Raw genomic sequence first — 20,021 nt, 5'->3', positions numbered from 1 at the left:
GGATTTCTTACAGCTTATTATTTTCCTTCTTTTGTTATGCATTTTACTTGTAGGGAAGTTCTACCAGAGAGTTTTATTACTGAGTTTAGCATTATATGTAGGGCAGATGACTACTGATGCAATTATTTAGGTTCTGGTAAAATTCTGCGTTGGCTGTGGCGCCACTCTTAGTTGGGCACATTTATGGAGAAATGTTGGAAAATTTATGTAAGCCTTATACAAGCTTAAGTAGATTTGCCTTGGACAAGTCCCTACAGATGGTTTAATTGGGTGGTACCACTAAGTCTGAAAGAGAAGATGACCGATTTGTCAGGAATGAGGAGATGTGGGATAGGGTACAGGCAAGGACTATGTCTGTACAGTCCAGGTAAATGCTGTGGTCATAGTATCAAATTGGCGGGTGCTCTCTTTTTTTATTTATTTTTTAATTTTATTTGGTGTGTGTTTACTTACTCTTGGCCAGTGGACTGTTTTATTTATTTTTGCAGCATTATTATTTTTTGTTCTAGAGCCTTATACCCTCTCAGTGACATAGAACCCTGCATTACTTTTTTGGGAAGGACTCCTCTGCAGAGGAGGATCAACTTTCTGGTGATCAATTCGGTTGTTTGTGAGACTCAGGGCAGCTGCTGGGATGTCATGTTGCAAGTGGCTCAGGTGTTTCTTTGTTTTGCCTTACAGTCTCAGGTCATTTATAAAACAGGGAAGCAGTGACCTTGTGCACACTCACTTGAGCAATCCCTGATGCATAGCCTTTCCATTTACCTTAAACTATCTAAAATGAACTACCTATGGCCTACACCAAGGAATGGTTTTGCATTCCATCATGTGGCAGGAAAATGTTCAAATAACTACTTAATACTGCCTTCTGCAGACAGAGTTTTGTGTTAGTAATTGAACTCAAGGATCCCTACCACTGCTCCAGTGGGTTAACATTCCCCACTAATCAGAATTACAGAAGCTTATACTGTTATCATTATTATCATAGCCTAAATTAGGAAAAATGTTATTGTGCACCTAGTAACCTATAACCCGAAGTAACAAACGTGAGATAACCGTATTAAAAAGTCATTTTCATAAATATAGAAAATTATCTATTTGATTTATTTTAAATTTAACCCGTTTGATTTATTTTAAATTTAAGCCATTGATTTGTTACTTTACTTCAGAAAAAAAATGTATTGGGGAACATTTGATGTGCACATTCCTAATTTCTTGTTTATTATATTAGATTATTTTGTATGTGAACAAGATAGGTGTGTCATTTCATATTTTTTTTTATGTTTTGCAAAGCATGCGACCATGAACAAGTCAGTTTACCAAATATTGCTTTGGTGTTCTCCCTGAAAAGAGGCATCTGTGTGCAATGGCCTTGCCTAATTAATAAAACAGTAAAACAAAATAGAAAATCTGTTGTGTATTTAATGTAATGATAATCTGTTTTTTTTTCTCTATGTATAGGAGGCCTATAAGTTGATTTACCGTACATACTTAAAAAATGGATTTTTCAGCTTGTGGAGGGGAAATTCTGCCACTATGGTTAGAGTGGTTCCATATGCTGCAATCCAGTTCTGTGCACATGAGCAGTATAAGGTCATCCTGGGAAGCTACTATGGTTTTCAAGGAAGGTGAGGATCTGCCCTTCAGGCTTTTACTTGAAAGAGATCTGCAAAGTCTGATTTCATTTTTTTTTTAATTCCATTTGAGAATAAGAAAAAAGGAAGATGTAGAAATAAAACAGTGCAATGTGATGGTACATTCCTGTTGAAAAGCATGAGGCAGTGCACTCAACATATCTTGTTGAGATGGCGTGATCATCTTGCATAATTACCTTTGGGTATACTGTATCAGAATTCTGATTTGGGCATTCTGTAATGTGATGTGTGTGTGATATAGAGATGCCAGGAAGTTAAGCATTAGACAGATGCAGATGTAGAGTTTTTTATAATTCATGTATCTTAGCCCTGCATTTGTTTGCTTCTGGCCTTTTAGCTCTGAAAGGGTGCTGTGATTCATAGGTGTTCATGATCTGACTTCATTTCCCACCGCGTGGTGTCTCACCACCTGATTTTACCTTTGTGGGGTAACATTTAGTACTTTAACTATGAGTAGAGCTACTTAGAATGTTCCATCTCTTGGGAATTTCTGAGTCTGAGATGTAGTACAGTCAGCTGATTGGAACAAGACTGGATTCCTTAATAAACAAGATGATTTGTTAAAAAAACTGCTGCATAGGTATGGTATAATGTATTGACTTGATTGCACCTTCAACAACTCTTTGCATACACATGCACACACATTAGTATGACTGGTGCTGACTGAGGTTAGTACTGTAACAGGAGAAAATCATCAAGCTCCCCTTCGGGTAGGATGATCCCTGGTTCTGGGTGAGAGTACATGCTTTGGGAGATTAAATTGCCATCATCTTTGAGAAGAACATAGCCCTGACTGTCACAAAGATGACCCAAGATTGATTGAGCTGGCGGAGCTAAGGAAGGATGAGCATACCTGTCCTAGTAGGTGGGTGATTAAAGACTGTATGATCCCACACCTCTCTAGTACAGTATCAGTTTGATTTCCCATGAAGACATTTTACAGAAGCACTTGGGAAGGGAGAATAATGTGAATGGAAATGCTCCTGTGCTCTTGTTTCCATTGACCGTTGAGGCAATGAAGGGTGCATGTCAATGACCAAGAGAAGGGATTTGGTCTAAATAAAAATGCCTAGCTCTCTGAAAGTATAAAGGCTTCCCTGTAAGTACTCAGAGCTGGGACAAAGAAACAACATTACTGGGGAAATGGTGAGCTACTTTGTGGGAGCTGGCATTTGGGATTCCAAGTAACATGGGGTGGAGTAGATGAAGCACTCTGTAGGCAAAGGACTGTATAGCTGAGTAAAACAACTTCCATGTCTACTTAAATGATGGCTGTCTCTGGTCAGCTGTTTCAGTACCTGCAAGGAACCAAGTAGTATTAAGACCAGTTACAATATGACTGATGGTTGGCAGGTAGGGAGCCAGAAAAAAAAAGTTATTACCTTTTTTGTCTTTCATTTTCCTTGTTGGTAGCAAATAACTGCTTACAGCATTTAGGTCCTGCAAAAATGTTGCTGCCAATGTATCTCTAAAGTACAACAGCCACTGTAAGGTGCTGTAATGATACTGGCCCATGACATCTGTCTTTCATCCTAAAATTTTCATCGGCCATATCTGTGGCCTTTCTGCCGTTGACTGCCTGACTTTGTGATGAAAATAGCTAAAGATAGTTATCAATGCAGCACCTAGTGGAAATTCTAGTAGTTGCATCTGATTTTTTTCTAGCAGATAGTAATTGTGTGATGTAGCTTATATCCATCTCCTAGTTTTCTACTTCAGGGTTCACACATACTGCAGTTTATCTAAGACAAAGAATGCATACATACAAAGAATGTTGTGCGATTTGGCACTTTTAACCTAACACTTGTAACCTAATGACGCTGCATTTTAGTTTCTGGAATCAGAAGCTCTGTTTTTTTTTTTTTTTAATTCTCTATTCTCTTCTCTACCACTGAACACAGCTAGTATATGGCACAGAAAAGCAAAAGTGTGTGGCATTTATTAAATACCAATTCAATACCAGTTTATTAGGAACATTGGCTAGTGTTTTTCCTTCACATGTAATGAAGATGCAGTCAGCAGTGCCTCACTTTTCATCAGTTGATCCTTTGCTTTTCTTTGTCCATGCTCCAGCTAGAGAACAAGAGTCAGGAACTTGACTTATTACAGAGCCTTTGTTCAGACTTGCTGTTGATGTTTGACAGTAGAAAGCTTTCCTTTCTTATCCCTTAGAGGGTGGTGGTCATCTCAATGCCAAAGTAACATTTTCACCCTTGTATGCAGTAATGTCACATGAGCAAACTTGCTGTTTCTCTTGTGCTTCCTCATGTGTTATACTTCATCCCATATGGATTATCTAGTTGTTTTAACTATAAGCCACCATTGTGAGTTAACAGGTGCAAAAATCTACTTCCTACACAAAGTCTGGCAACTCTAGTCTTTTTCTTCAAACTTGGATGGAGGTGGCCCAGTGCTTGTCATACAGATACTGAATAAATTATGAAGGGAAATCAATGCTATCCCGAAAGCTGGTGTATGATAAGTAAGGTGTAGTTTTTTTCCCTTTTTGTCTATAAGTTTGTAGATTGATCTTCCACCCTTCTTGTGAAGAATGTTTACATGAAATATACAGTCACACAACTTGCTCACAGACTAGATCACAAATTTTTGGGGGTCAGTTTGAATTTTTTTTCCTCCCACTCATTTGTCTTTTGGTTTCATAAAACAGAATAGCCTGAAATGTCAGAGTCCTACATAGGTAACATTACTTCCTGTAAGGAAATCAAAGTCTCTGTCAGGATAGCCTGAAATCAGGGTTTCTGTTAGGAAATTCAGTTTTGATGAGTATATGTCCGGTATTTTGAAACATTTTGGGAGCTAAAATATTTCTAAAGTGTATTCCCAAAATGTGTAGTGATTCACATGGATTTTCAGCTTGGATTTAAATTATTTTGTCAGAATAGTCTTTTTTTTGTTTGCTTCACCTGGCATCATGGGTAATGTGAAATGTGATCGTTAGCAGGGACAGTTAGATTAATCAAAAGAATCAGAATTCATGATGCATCTCAGAAGTAGTAAACAAAATATCTGGGCATTCTTTTTATAAATGTGAAATAAAAGATTGGTTTTCCAGTTCAACTTTATGTCCTCTGTGTTAAAATTATATGTCTTATTTTGTCTTCAGCATAAATAATATTGTAGCAATTGATAAAATGTGGGCTCAGGAAAACTGTAAAGTGCTCACTGTAGGAAACAATAATCATATTTATTAATGATGTAGGTCCACTTGACACAGTCCCTTTTCAGGGACAACCTGGGGAGCAGTGTCTGATTAAATGACTTACTCAAGGTCATGGCTTAGACAGACAAGGGCTGACAGAATCAAACCCTGTACCAAAGGAGCTATAGCTCACAACCTTACTCTCTGCTCCAACTACCAGTAAATATATATCCTTCTTCCTTTCCTTATTTCCTCAGTATGATTTTTAGACCACATTCAACAAACATACCAGTTGCCAAGACAATGCTGTGAATATCTTTTAACACATGCAGCATGTTTATATATTTGTTAGTCTGCTCTATTTAGCATATTTACTGTTTCTTCAATGCAGTTACTAGTATAATTATTAACTTTGAAAGAGAGGCAATCTACATTTATTTAATGAAACGGGTGGGGCTTCTGTCAAGTTTTTGCCTCTTTGAAAGGAGGCAACCCTACACATAGGCAAGGTTTTTCACAGCTTCAGCACCCTGTTACTCTAGAACATCTGCACAAGATATCACTCCTTCCTCTCAGTTGACAGCTCTGTCCATTTTCTTCCAATTTAGTTCATTTCCCCAACATGTTCACTTTCCAGGTTGTATTTTTTGTCTTTCAGTCTTGTGTCCAGCCTTATTTTCTAGGGTAAGCAGGACATGCTTAAACATGTGTTTGTTGTAGGTGAAGCTACAGAAACCCCTACTATTGTCAGTTGCTCATATAGCTGACAAAAGTATTGTGGGGGCCCCTGAAAGTTTCAAGTTGGGAGTCCCATAGACCCTTCCAGTCTAAGTATCATCTTGGTGCAGTTACCACTTTGTGCAACCATTTAGTGTGTGCTGGAAAGCTGTACAAGTAGTATGCATAGACAGAACTGTAGCTGCATTGCTGTGTACCACACCAAGCTGGCCCATCCCACTGATAGAAATTCACAGTGGCTAGAATTTAGCTGCAGTGATGTTACGTTACAGCTTCCCTATGTTTAGGGCTAGCCTTAGGTGAACTGGGATTCTTGGTGAGTAGCTCCAAGGCCCCCCCCCCCCCCCGTCACTGCCCACATCCCTTCCAACACATTCTCCAGTGCTCCCCCAGGTTTCCTTCCATTCTGACCTCCCTACACTTTCCAGATTACTTTTTAACTTCCTTTTTTCACATTCTGTCTTTTATTTATTTATTTTATTTATTTGCATTTGTTAACTGCGTTGGTCCAGCTGGGCCAGGAGCCCTTTTTCAGTGGAGAAAAGCTCCATTTACAAAACAATTTAGGATAACATAGGTAACAAAAAATAGAAAGCACCATAACCAAGCATAACTCCAAAACATGTTAATACAAATATGGATCAAACATATTTAGATTACTGTAAGAGGATTGTCTCAAAGAAATTAATATATGAACCCTCCCTTTTTATCTATCTATTGTGTGTGTATATATATATATATATATATATATATATATATATATATATATATATATATATATATACACAAACAAGTTATATACAGGTGATCAAACAAGTGATATACAAGTGATCAGATTTCTTGCCTAGGCTTTGTAAGAAGGTACAGATGCTTTCAGGAGTTCATAGGTTGGTACTAGGCTATTGACCCTAGGTCCTATACAAGCCTAGCCATAACAATTGCCTGGCTATTTCTTCCCACACTATTTACTTCCCTGGACCCCTGTCTAGCAGGGTGACTGACATGATCCCCTGGGTGAATTTCCTTTCTCCCATCCAATCATCAAGGTTCCTTTTGAAGAGGGCCAAAGAGGAGATCTGCTTGACATGTATGGGCAGTTTATTCCAGAGTCTGGGGAGTCTCTGGGTCAGGAACCTATCCCTCCAGCATGTTTTGTTTATTGTGATGACAAGATTTAGATCCCTGGAGCATGTGGCTCTGAGGGAATTGGGATTTCTTTACATGTAGCACGTCCAACAGCTCTGGGTTTGACATGGCCTTGTATGTTAAGCAGAGATCGCCTCGGAGTAGATGATATGCGACAGAGTATAGCTAGAGTTTTTTAAGGTGGTCAGCATAGGGCATCTGCTTTAGGCCTGTGATTCTTTTAGTGAGGTATTTCTGCGGCCTTTCCAGTTGTTGCAGATGTCTTGAGAGGTACATACCAAATGGGGCGTTGTATTCTATAATGGGTCTAATGAGGGATGAATACAGTGGGACAATGCCCTCCTTTTTTCTGGATGAAAAGCCCTTAGTGTTGAGGTGTGCCATATAGGATTTCCTGACTGTTGTGGCGATGAGGTTACTTAAGGTGAGACCACTGTTCACCTGTTTCCCTAAATCTCTTATCACACTTTCGGTGTTTAGTGTACTGCCACGTATGTGATAATTCACGGGTACATGTTTTTTCCCAAAGGGGATAACTATACATTTCTTGGCATTGAGCTTGAGCCCATGGCTCTGGCATCAAGCATCTGTTACTGTAAGGGCCTTTTGTAGAGTATCCAAATCATTTGGGGATTCAGTAATGGCTCCCAGTTTGCAGTCATCAGTGAACTTTGTTAGCCAGAGTCTCTTAGTGTTGGTCTGTACTTCAGAGAAGTAGATGCCAAACGAGAGGTCCCAGGACTGAACCCTGAGGTACTCCACTTGTCTGGAGCTGGATTTGGAGTCAGCTACTTTTACAGTGTGGGTTGTGTCAGTAAGCCAGTTGGCAACCCATCAAGTGACGTAGGGATTAATGCTCAGCTTAGTAAGTTTATCTGTGATTCCAGAGTGGGGGATGGTGTCAAAGGCCTTGGTGAGGTCCAGACAGGCTGTGTCGACTGCCTTACCCTCGTCCACGGCTCTGGAGACTGATTCAAAGAAGTCAGTAAGGTTCAGGAGACAAGATCGGCCCTTCACAAACCCAAACTGGGTGGGGTCCAGTGTTTTAAGGTTGCCACTGTCTTTGTTTATAAGGTCCATGGTAATACGTTCCATGGCCTTGCAGATCAGGCTCGTCAGACTGATGGGGCGATAGTTCCCGGGATCCAAGGTGGATCCCCCTTGTGGAGTGGGATAACCGTAGCTGTGCACCACTCAGTGGGTACGAAGCCTGAGGTGAGGGTATGATTAAACATAACACTTAGGTGAGGTGCCAGTTCATTTTGTAGTTCATGTAGTACACAGCCCGGGATGTCATCTGGTCCCATGGATGCTGTATTCTTAGCTTTGTAGAGTGCGTGTTTTACCTGTGGGGCCGTTATTACCAGAATTTGGCAATCTTCCTGTATTGAGATGGGCTATTTAGGGGGTGAGAGTGGGGTGAAGTTGGCACTGAATCAGTCTGCCAGGATATTGGCAATATCCTTGGGATCAGTATATTTAATGCCATTCTGTTGTAGCTCAGAGCAGATCTGAGCATTGCCATTTAGATTCTTGACATAGTTATAGAATGTCTTGTGGTTGTCTTTGGAATCTTTGGGAATTTTATTTTTGTAACTAGCTTTGGAGGATTTTATGATGGATCTCGGCTTCTTACTGAGGCTGGTAAGGGAGTTTTTTTGTATCCTGGGATTTTTCTCTCTTCTGCAACAGTTTTTTCCTTTTGTTGTAAAGTTTGTTTATGGCAGGGGACCACCAGATTAGCTTCCTTTTCTGGAGGAGAACATCTTGGTTCTATTTGGGATGGCACGATTCAAGCATGAGTGGATGTGCTCATACAGTGCCTTAGTGCAGGACTCAGCAGTCGAACTTTCAGTTTCCGTCTGGATGGGTGTCATGAAGTTTGTAACTTCTGACTTGAGTAGTATGAAGTTGGCCTTGGAAAAGTTTTTTATGGAAGTTTCCTTACTTGGGGGGTGGGGGTGGGATGTGGATGTTGAGGGTGATTAGCTTATGGTCTGACCTGACCAACGAGGGGGTGACTATAGATGTGGAGCATCGATTTCCCATGTTGGTAATGACCAGGTCTAGGATATTGGAGCCCCTGGTGGGACTATGGATTAGTTGATCCAGGGAATTGGAATTTATGAATTCCAAGAACGGTTGGGCAAAGGTGTTGGTGCACGAGTAGTTTTCCCAGTTAATGGCAGGGTTGTTTGAATCACCCAGTATTAAGGTGTTTGGTTGTATATTAATATTTTCCAGTATGTTTAGAAAGATGTAGTGAGAATCCTGGGGCATGGTGGGGGATCTGTAGCAAGCTACAATTTGGATTGCAGTCTTGCCTAGTGTTAGTTCCACCTGGAGAATTTCAGACGCATTGTGTTGGGCAACTAACCTGGTGGTGCGAATATCCTTGGTGAATATGGACACTCCTCCACCTTTAGTGTTTCGATCCTGGTTTGGTAGCTGAAAAGTGTGGTAAGAGTTATAGCCTGGTTTTGCAGGGGTGCTCTCTGGAGCCTTGAACCAGGTCTCAGTTACTACACAGATATCGATGTTCTCCATTTTTAGGAGTGCCTCGAGAGAGTGCATTTTGAGGTTTATACTTCTAGCAATGAGTAGCATTACCTTCAGATTTTGCATGCTTGTACCTGTTATGGTGGTGGTTTTGTCCTTTGAACTTTGCCTAAAAAAGGCACTGTAGAGGTGGCAAGAGCGTTGGCCAGTAATCTGAATCCCAGGGGCGACAGGTGCAGACCCTTTCTGGCAAAGCGTCGTGGTCTGTCGATCATGTCGTCCCAGACAGACAGATACTGGATCCCCTTTGAATGACACCAGAAGATTAGCCAATTGTTAAAGTCAGTCATTTTGTCCTTATATTGTGGTATCGTTCTGGGCGAAGTCAGGATGCTACTCAGGGCTAGGGTCATACCTGCCTGGGTCACATGATCCGAGAGCTCTTCCATGTCTCTTCATGTAGTCCAGGAAGGTACATCTTAAGTCATTCACTCCAACATGGACAATGACAAAGTCATATTTGTACTTGTTGTGGAGTGACTTGAGTGCATGAGATATGTGGTGGATCCTGGCACCTGACAGGCAGCTCACTGTAATTTTCTCCTTGTTTTAGCCTGGTGAGTGGGACATCAGTGTGCCTGACTATAGAGTCACCTATGACTAAAGTGTTAGGTATGTTGTCTTGCTTTAGGGGCTATTGCTGGGTGGCACACTGGTGTTGTGAGCTGTGTGACACTTTGGTTGTGATTGGTGTTTGTTTGCGTTTCAGCTCGGAGGTCCTTGTTGCTTGGGCAGGTTACAGTTAAGGGCCTCCGCATATGTGGATTTAGTGTTGCCATTTGTGGGTGTTGGTGGTGTGAGTTTAGAAGGGCTATGTGTTGCTTGAGGTGTAGTGCGGGTGTTAACCTTCTCCTCTTGACCGTCTAACACAGTCTTGGGTGGAGAGAGCGTTGCTTCCAGTTTGGCTATGTAAGTGCATCTCTCACAGGTTGTAGTGTTGGGTGGTAGGAGGAGAGGGTTGTCTGTGTACATGAGGCAATTGCTGCATTGCCCCAGTATGTCCAGATTCACCAGGTGGACAGGAGAAATCAATGGAAGCTGACCTTTTTTTTTTTTGTTTGTTTGTTTTTTTTTGTTTAATATATGAAGTACAGCAGCTGTTTTCCCTTACCATAGCAAGGTACTTTGCAGTTATAGGCTGTTTAGTGCCTGTGATTAATTTCTCCTTATTAATGAGGAGAGTTGAGTGCTCATATCAGTTTAAGGCTTCCTAGTGTTTTCCAGCAGGTATTAGAGCAAGTGCTAGTCACAGGGATGCTTAAAGGTAAGATGAAAAAACAATGGTTTATCCTAAACACTGCAGTGTGCACTAGAGAAGTTAGATGTGAATGTAGGTAACTTTTGTTTTACCTGTCTAAAAAGTTAAGTTTTAGTGGAGAGTCACTATTTTTAAAACCGCAAGATAGATTGAAAGGGGGTGATCACTTTTGTATTCTGGTACTATGGAATACGGTAGAATGGCCAATACATTTAAATAGTTGAAGGGGAGTGATTTCACAAAATGATAATTTTGTGCTTACTCACACAAGCCAGTGAAAGCAGAGAGGAAATGAGGGAAAAAGCACCGTTATTTAAAGGTGAAATATTAGGTAGGTTCTAAGCAGAGACATGATTTAGTGTTGAGAAGATAATGTTTGAGCTCCTTTTTGAAGTGCGCAGGGTGTATGATGGAACATATGTGTAGAGGACGTTTGTTCCAAGTGTGGGCTATAGAGCAGTTATATTGTAGTTTGCTTATGTTCTTCTTTGGATGATCTACATTCAGAAGTTGTTGGTTAGAGGTGTGGAGGGTTCTAGAAGATTTATAGGTAGATAAGAGAGTAGTGAGAGCTGGACAGGATGAAGGCCTGTATAGAATGGAGTGAATAACTTGAAATTGAGAAAGTAGCAGTAGTTGAGGGAATTCGAGCCATTTTTAGAAGTTCAGGGACAGGCAGTGATGAGAGCTGTAAGGGGAATTTGTAATGAATCTTGCACTTTTGTGATAAGTTTGTTGCAGTTTGTTCGTGGTGGTAGCTTGTATGTTGGTTAGTATGGGGGCTGTGTCGAGAAGTGTGGGCAAGAGGACGGACTGTGCTAAGGTGAGTCTAACATTTGGAGTAAGAAATCTTTTGTTGCGATAGAGCAAGCCAAGTTTCTGGTGTGTTAAGTTAAATTTGAGGTTGTCATCTGTAATGACGCCTAACAGTTTAGTGTGTGGTTCAGGTTTTATGATAGTGTTAGAGGATGTTATGGTAAATGTAGATTTATGGTTGGAAAGTGAGTGGGGGAGAAAGAGCAGGAGCTTGGTCTTCTTGGGGTTAAGGATAAGCAGATTGTCAGATAGCCATTTCTCTGTGGATAGAAAGGAGTTTTGAGTAAGGGTGAGAACGTCTACAATACTACTGGAGATTGAGATGAGTGTAGAGTTGTCTCCATATTGTATAATAGAAGATTGTCTGCAAGAGGTGAAGAGTTCATTAGTAAAGATGTTGAAAAAGAGGGGACCCAGGATAGAGCCTTGAGGAACACCTGTTGGAACAGATATAAAGGGAGAGCAGGAGGAGAGCCATTTGACAGATTGCTGCCTACCTGAGAGATAGCTGGAGAACCAAGTAAGGGGGGAGGAAGAAAGGTTGAGGTTAGATAATTTAGAAAGAAGTATTGGGTGAGAGACTGTATCAAAGGCTTTGGAAAGGTCAAGGAAGAGGCTGGATATTAGTTGATTGTTATCAAGGGCATTGGCTATTGTATGAGTGAAAAAGAGGAGGGCGGTGGATGTGCTCTGGTGGGGACCGAAACCATGATGAGTGGGAGTAAGAAGGTTGTGTTGGAGGAGGTGTTTGAGAAGTTGTGAGTGAATGCATTTTTCAAACAACTTGGAGATGGGAGAAAGAATGACAATGGGACAATAGTTGGATGGTTCAGTGGAGTTGCCACCCTTGTGTAGTGGTATGGTATAGAAGGATTTCCAGATAGCAGCAACTGTAGCCTCTTGTATAGATCTGTTAATGAGAATGGATATAGGATAGGCTATAGATTCAGCTGCAAGTTTGAGAAATGTAGGAGGTAGGTTATCTGTAGAGGGAGAACATGATTTAAGCTTAAGAAGGGATTTAATGTAGGAAGTTGACACAGGTTTAAATGAGATGAGATTCTGGCTATGGGGATTGATGGTGGTAGTGATAGTTTCAGTGTTAGTATTGGAGGGAGTGAGGTTTGGATTTTGTCAATGAAGTGTTTGTTGAGTAGGGTAGCAATTTCTGGAGGAGATTTGTTGGGGTAGGGTGAGGGGCTAGAAGGCTTGCCAGGGTAAAGTATTTTGTTAAGAGTAGTCCAGAAATTGTGCGAGTTGGACCTGTTGTCTACTTGAGGTGAGTTGTAGTAAGATGTCTTGTCTTTAGTGACTAATTTCTTGACTAGCTTATGTAATTGTATGTATTTAAGTAGATGGAGAGTATGCCTGGTTTTAAGCCATAACTTCCAGGCACTATCCCTGTTATGCATCAGTGCGCTACTATCTTTGGAGAGCCATGGAGCATAGTTTGATTTAATTCTAATTTTCCTGGAGGGAGCAAGGGAATTAAGGTTATCTAGGGAAATGTTGAATTTAATGACAGTGTCATCAAGCGGGATGTGTTTAAGGATGGACCAATAAAAACTAGATAGTATGGAGTTAAATTGGGTGTTGTTGAAGTTAGAGAGCTTGCGACAATCTCTAAAAAGGTGGGGTTTGTGTGGCTGGGAGGTGTGTCTAAGGACAGAGGTGGGGAGGTGATCCTTACTCTTCAGCTTTTTCCTGCGTTCTTTCAATGTGCCCTGTCTTGTCAAGATAGCAGTAGGATAGAAATGGAAGAAATAACTGAATTAAACCACAGGGTATATTTTAAAACTTTTTCTTTTAGATACTCTGTAAATCCAGTGATGGCCTGAACAAAAACCATGAGTAAAGAAAGAAATGAAGCTCACTCTTGTTCTTTGACATTACCTTTTTTCCTGCACCCTTTCAACACATCCTAGATTACTAGCAGTGCACTGTAATATTGTTGTATGTTGTTGTTTGTCTTTTCGGCTTTTCTCGGTTAGGGGTCACCACAGCGGAACTCTGGTCTGCTAATGATTGGCAGTAGATTTTTATGGTGCCGAGTTGCCAGCCTGATGCCCATCCTTCAATGAAGGCACGCCAGTTTATGCATGTCTTTCGAACGCCACTCGACTGCGGGGAGGACATGCAGACTCCACACAGAAAGCACTCCAGCCGGGAATCGAACAGGAGAACCTCTTGCTGTGAGGCAACAACGCTACCGCTTCACCACCGCGGCTTTAAACCAGGAGTTGCGGGGGACCCCTGGCCACAAGAAGCTGTGGGGTTATAGATGCTCTTAAGGTTAATTTTTAAGAATTTTCCAACTTTTTGATCCACTAATGATCTGAACAAAAATCACGAATAAGGAAAGAAATAGTCTTTTCAGCCTTATTTTGTTCCTTTCAAGGAATAAATACATTCTGTACTAGGCTTAATGTTCAGTGTGGAAAAATAGTTCATATTGAACTGAGAGGACAAATGTTTGTGAGGATACAAATTTATCTGTGAATAGTGCTTGCCTCCCTACACATTTCACCCCACAAAAGATAGTTGCTTTCTGTGTATCCCTCTTGAAGGTGTATTTGGATGAAAGTGAGAGCATAAATGGCCACAGTCATATATTTCAGGTACTGCTAGTGTGTGTGTGTGGCGTGTGTGTGTAGAAATAGGTAGGTAGAAAGATACAGATACATAGAATGCCTCCTCAGCCATACTTCCAAACAGCAGCTACCCTCTGTGCAACCCTGGTATATCAGGTTAAGATGAAACTGAAAGAATAACTAGAACACAGTAACATATTTCAGCCTGTTTACTACCAAACATGTATAAACATGAGACAAATTAAGAACATGAGCTATAGCAACCTTCTGTCAGGGAAGAATTGGTGTGCCAGTCCTTGGGGGAGGACATTTATCTGGATGCTCCTCACTTTTGATCCCCGGTGGCAGCTGGGTATACAGAGGGGGCATTCTTCTTAATGGCGAAAAGGTGGAGGGCATTGTCTGAGTCACCATGGAGGCAGGCTAATACATGAGCATGTCCGAATGGCACACTTGCCCATCACGTGTAACAGAAGGGCATGTGGGGAACAGGGAAAAAAGTAGGGCATAAGTAGAAAAAAAAATCTGTAGCAGCAATCATACTGTCCTGGGACACCTTGATTTACTTGTCAGCCCAAACCCTAATTAGATGGAGTCCAGCTGTGGTAAAGGGGGGTAGTTAGACCTGACAAATGAGGAGAGGCAGTAGGGTCTGCTGAAGGTCAGCTATGTGGGAGGAAAAATAAAAATTTAAAAATGGTTGCCCAGTACTAAAGGGACCACAACTGTCAATCTGTCATCCCAAAAAGGTGAAACATTACCTGTCGTAATAGTGGACCAAGTGGACAAAATGTGCAACACTTGCTATCATCTTTGACTAGGAAGCTCATGTCATATTTAATAACTGTTTTTTCTATACTTAAAAAAAGATTATTTTGATTAATTAATATGATTCATTATTTTTACCATATACATTTGTTAAAAAAAAATCTTTAAAAAAATTTTGAGGAATAGGCCCTTTCAATAATGCATTAGAGTGTGGAGCATAAAACTCAAATTGGAGAAAGTTCCTCATAATGAAGTACAGCTGAGAGGTATATGAAGACCACTTTTACAAATCTCCCATTCATACCTCTGAAAATCTTTCTTCAAGAATTGTGAACAAAGCTAGAAATAATGGGGGGGTAGAGATCAAGAATCAGAGACATTTTAAATATTACTGTAATTCACTTTAAAAAGTTAATAAGAATAAAAGAATGGTATGTTGTCCATCAGTAATGCATTTTTAGAAGAATACAAATTACGAAACTGTAATGTCTGGCATTACTGAGTGACAGTAATCCTCAGTGATTTACCAGAAAATCAAAAAAAAAAATATGAGGGAAAGAATAAAAATCTAAGGAAAAAAATCAGGACATCTTGCAATGTCAGGGACAGTTGAGAGATATGTTTGCATTATTTCTTGAATTTGACCTCTAGTGTGTGTACAATGTGGAGCTCTTATCTGTCAGTCAGTCTATATATCTATATATGTATAGTTATAAAAAAATAACTGGAAGGTGGTAAAGTGCAGCAAAGAATCAGGTCCTTCTTTTACATTAAGTTGACCTGAAAAAGTGCAGCTTGAGAATGACACCTGCTCCATACTTTTTGTTGCCTTTTGAGGGAAAAATAGGTAAGTGGAAAACAAGCTGCAACGATTTAGGTAATCTTGCAAAAGTTACCCTGAAAGATTCCACCAATAAGGTGGTACCCATTCCATTCACTTACTAACACCTTTATTTGTGTTTCATTGCAGAGCACATTGCTTGCTCATTTAAAAAAAAAGATAATGCCCATATTAACTTTCCACTGCAAGGAATATTAGAAAGGCACTACACATTTACTTCCTCATGGCTGACCACTATTGCATTCCTCTGCCCCCTACACCAGCAGCAAGCTAGCTGGAGGCCCCACACAGTCGCAAGTTTCATGGGTGCCTAATGCCAGCTGTGGTTGCCCAGCAAGCTGTGCACTCACTCTTGATGCTGTAAAGATCAGAACATTGTGAGTTCTGTTCCCATACCAACTGATTGGATTTATGATGTAGCACTCTGTACAGCATTGCATTGGTGGAGATGGCTGCACTTTAATTCATGAGGTGTGTTGTGCTTTGATTGGACATTAAACTGAGGTCCTGTTTGAACTGGTTGCAACTGTTTAAAGATTTATGTTGAATGCCTGAGTTGTGATTGTGCATTCTCAGATTACAGACTTTGTATTTAGTCAGTATACTTGTAAGGTAGGTAGTGTACTACAACTTTAGAAACTTTAGAAACTGTGAAAATGTAAAGACAGTTGCAGGGGGAGCATGCTCCCTTGCACCTAGCACCCCTTTACATGGAGAGCTCTTCCCTGTCCAACACACATACCAGCTTGTATGTAATAATTCCAGGTTACAAATTTCCTTTTAAAAGGTGCTCTAGTCACTGCATTCTGTGTGCAGTACTGACATTAGCTCATGTGTGGGGGTGCAGGGAGTGCATTTCCCTTCCAAGAAAGACATTTTCTTAAAATCTAATTTGTATTTCAGTAAAATCAAGACAGTTGCAATGAGTAGTGATTAGCATAATTGAAGTTGCTTTTATGGGACTCTATAGCAAGTGGCCATATACTGAAGATCCTTTGTCACTTATGTATTTGCTTGCTTGCTTGTTAACTGGGGTAGAGCACTGATCCCAGTGGACCACTTTCAGGCCCACCCCAGGGTTACAAAGGTTATCTTCACATCTCCCTCAGGTCTTGTATTCCTCTTTACACTAATTCTTTAAAACAAGGAACAATACTGTGGATAATGCCGTACAAGTGATCTGTCAAATGCAAGAAATAAGACTATCAATTCTCCTGCATTATCACTCTTAAATTAAGAGTGCAGAATGAGCCGGTTCATTGTATTATTTTTTTTCTACTTAAATTTCTGTTGACATTTTTGAGCAAACCAGCAGTATGAAATACCACTGATGAACTTTATGTACCAAGAAAGGGAGGGAGCAGTAGAAGCCAGTTTTGGACTGTTCTTCAGTGATCAAGCAATCCTGTAGTTCTGAATTTCAAGGTAGTAATCCTTTACATTTTTTCCTGTGCTTCCTCAGCGAATTTGATGGTAAGTTCTTGGAAATGCTTATTGGGATGTACTTATTTATAAGACCTTCTAAACAGTTTATCATGTTTCAGGTGGTCGGGTGTATTTTAAGAGCTTCTTCAGGGAGAGATGCTATAGCAGTAAATGATAGCATTTGGGTATGTTCTTTGATCACTGCTGCAGTAGCCTTTGCTATATAGGTTTTAACTACAAATCAGGTTTGGATGCGAAGCCCTTCAGAGCTTTTCTGCCACAAAATTGCCCCTTTGTGGGCTTTCGAAGATTGATGGATGGCTAACACTTTTCCATTACTAAGTAGATAAGTTCCCTTGGGTGAAAAAAATTCTACTTCACTTTTTATGACAGAAAACTTATTTTTTCTGTGAAACTTGAATATTTAACCTTGGCGAAAGTGTTTTGATGGACTGTCATTGGTAAGAAGTTGTTAAACTTAATTTAAACTATCCCTGTGCATAAACTAGTGTTAATTTAATTTTGGGGCTGAAACAAATGTATAAAGTGCTTTTTACTGTGTTTTAATAGGGACACTTTTTTTTTTACAATTTAACGCTCTCAACCCAGATCTGACCCAGCAACTATTACTTTAGTGAGCCCAGCTGCTGCTAAACATGCAGGATAATATTAATTCCTCTCATTCTGACAAGGATGGGAAGGATTTTGATAAATATGGGAACATGTGTATTCTTTTGCCGCAGTAGTAGATACCTGGTGTCAAAACCATGGCCTCAAGCTAAATGCCAAAAAGTGCATAGTCATCCCCTTTTGATAAAATAAAGTACCCACAAACTACCACATAGGTGGTAGCCCCCTAAATATGGAAGACGTAATAAGGGATCTGGGGACCCAAGTAGATAGTAACCTTTCCTTTGATAATCACATTGCCAAAGTGGTTAGAAAATCCTTCTGTGTGGCCCACCTAATCACAAAAGGGTTTGCATCCAGATCGAAATAGGTCATTTGGGCCCCTCTACGCATCACTCATCAGACTTATCATAAGAGTACAATGCGCCATTTTGGATGTACCTTACAAGACACCTGCAACAACTGAAAAGACCACAGAAGTACCTCACCAACAGGATCACTGGCCTCAAGCAGATGCCCCATGCAGGTAGACTGAAGAAACTTCAGCTGTACTCTATTGCATACCGCCTACTCAGAGGTGATCTCTGCATGACATAGAAGGCCATGTCCAACCCAGAATTGATGGACATGCTTCACCTAAAGAAAACCATATCCCCTTGAGCCACATGCTCCAGGGATCTAAACTTCACCACAGCAATAAATAGGACATGCTGGAGGGATCGATTCCTGTCCCAGAGACTTCCCATGCTCTGGAACAAGATTCCAATCTACATTAGGCAAAGCTCCTCGCTAACCCTCTTCAAGAGAAACCTTGACGAGTGGATGGGAAACAGAATGTTTACCCCAGGGATCACTTCAATGGCTCTGCTGGACAGAGGCAAAGGGAACTAATCTAAGGGGGCGGCGAAAGCCAACACATTCCGGTTAGGCTTATAAATGCCTTCGGGCAGATAGCCTAGTACTTACCCCTGAACCTATGTAATCTAATACTGTCGCAATAAGTAGTGCTGTGGGGATTTCCTCACACAGCTTTATCTTCGCAATAAACAGGGATGCTCTTGGGCTTTCAGCAGAGTTCACTGTGTGAGAAACTGATAAAAAGAAGTGTAAAGTACTTTCTAACCACTTTAAACATAATTTGACCTTCATTTAAAACTCTGAAAATGGTACTGCCAGTATTGAATATGCTAGAATTCAAAGGCCATTGTACTGATGTGTGTGTGTATATGTATGCATGCATGCATGTATGTATGTATAAGCATGGCAAGAACTGTTGCAAGGTTTGACTGGATTTTAATTCCAAAAAAACATTTTTGTACTAATACCCTTGATTAATCAGAATTGTGATAATATGATGCTGTACAGCTACTATACCAACAAAGCATACTATTGGTTACTTTATAATTTTCAAGAACAGAAAGCAACACAGTGAATGCATTCTTGGTATTTTGGCTAGAAAAAATGAGGGGAACTCTCTGTCAGTGCAGGTCATGAACCGAGGACATTTGCACAAATTTGGAAAATACTGATGTAGTTGAAGGACATTTTTTAATGGACTTGAATGAGCACTTGGCAAAATCAGTATTTGTAAATGTCAGTTTAGTGCAGAAGGTTAAGGTTTTGCTGCTAATCATCATCATCCTGTAGCCATGAGTTTGATTCTCTTAGACTCCACTTTTCTGATTTACAGCACTGAGCAAGTCTCAAATTTTGCCTCATGATTTTACTTAGGTTCATAGGTTCATACTAGGCTATCTGCCCTAGGGCATTTATAAGCCTAGCCAGAATGTGTTTGGCTTTCGCCACCCATTTTAAATTTATTTTGCTATGCCCTTTTTCGAGGGTAGTATACTGTGCCTCTGTCTAACAGTGACACAGAAGTGATACCCGGGGTAAACCTACGGTCTCCCATCCACTCATCAAGATTCCTCTTGAAGAGAGTCAATGAGGGACTCTGCCTAACCTAGACTGGGATTTTATTTTAGAGTGAAGGGAGCCTCTGGGTTATGAATCTGTCCCTCCAGCATGTCCTATTTATTTCAGTGCTGAGGTTCAAGTCTCTCGAGCGCGTAGCTCGATGGGATTTGGATTTTCTGAGGTGCAGCATGTCCATTAATTCCGGGTTGGACATGGCTTTATACGTCAGGCACAGATCGCCTCTGAACAGGCGGTATGCCACTGAGTAGAGCTGGAGTTTCTTTAACCGGGCAGCATATGGCATCTGTTTGAGCCCTTTGATCCTCTTGGTGAGGTACTTTTGGGGTCTTTCCAGTTGCTGCAGGTGTCTGGTAAGGTACATCCCAAAAGGGCATTGTACTCAATTATGGGCCTGATGAGGGATGAGTAAAGAGGCACAATGACCTCCCTGATCTAGATGTGAATCCCTTCATGATTAGGTGGGCTATATAAAATGTTTTTCTAACCACTTTGGCCA

At 40.7% G+C, this 20,021-nt stretch overlaps 1 protein-coding gene across 3 annotated transcripts in view; it reads left to right on the top strand.

Moving 5' to 3' along the window:
• Positions 1-20,021, top strand: part of SLC25A42 (solute carrier family 25 member 42) — a 420,552-nt gene that overhangs the window by 243,991 nt on the left and 156,540 nt on the right. For all 3 annotated transcript variants that reach the window (XM_044053931.1, XM_044053932.1, XM_044053930.1), the window contains exon 5: positions 1,462-1,628. In XM_044053931.1, the coding sequence (XP_043909866.1) occupies positions 1,462-1,628 (167 nt within the window). The remainder of the gene's footprint in view (positions 1-1,461; positions 1,629-20,021) is intronic.

This window comes from Protopterus annectens, chromosome 13.part0 (assembly GCF_019279795.1).
Source record: "Protopterus annectens isolate FY-2018-M chromosome 13.part0, PAN1.0, whole genome shotgun sequence".
Classification (NCBI taxonomy): domain Eukaryota; kingdom Metazoa; phylum Chordata; order Ceratodontiformes; family Protopteridae; genus Protopterus; species Protopterus annectens.
This window is presented reverse-complemented; position numbering and strand designations above follow the sequence as displayed.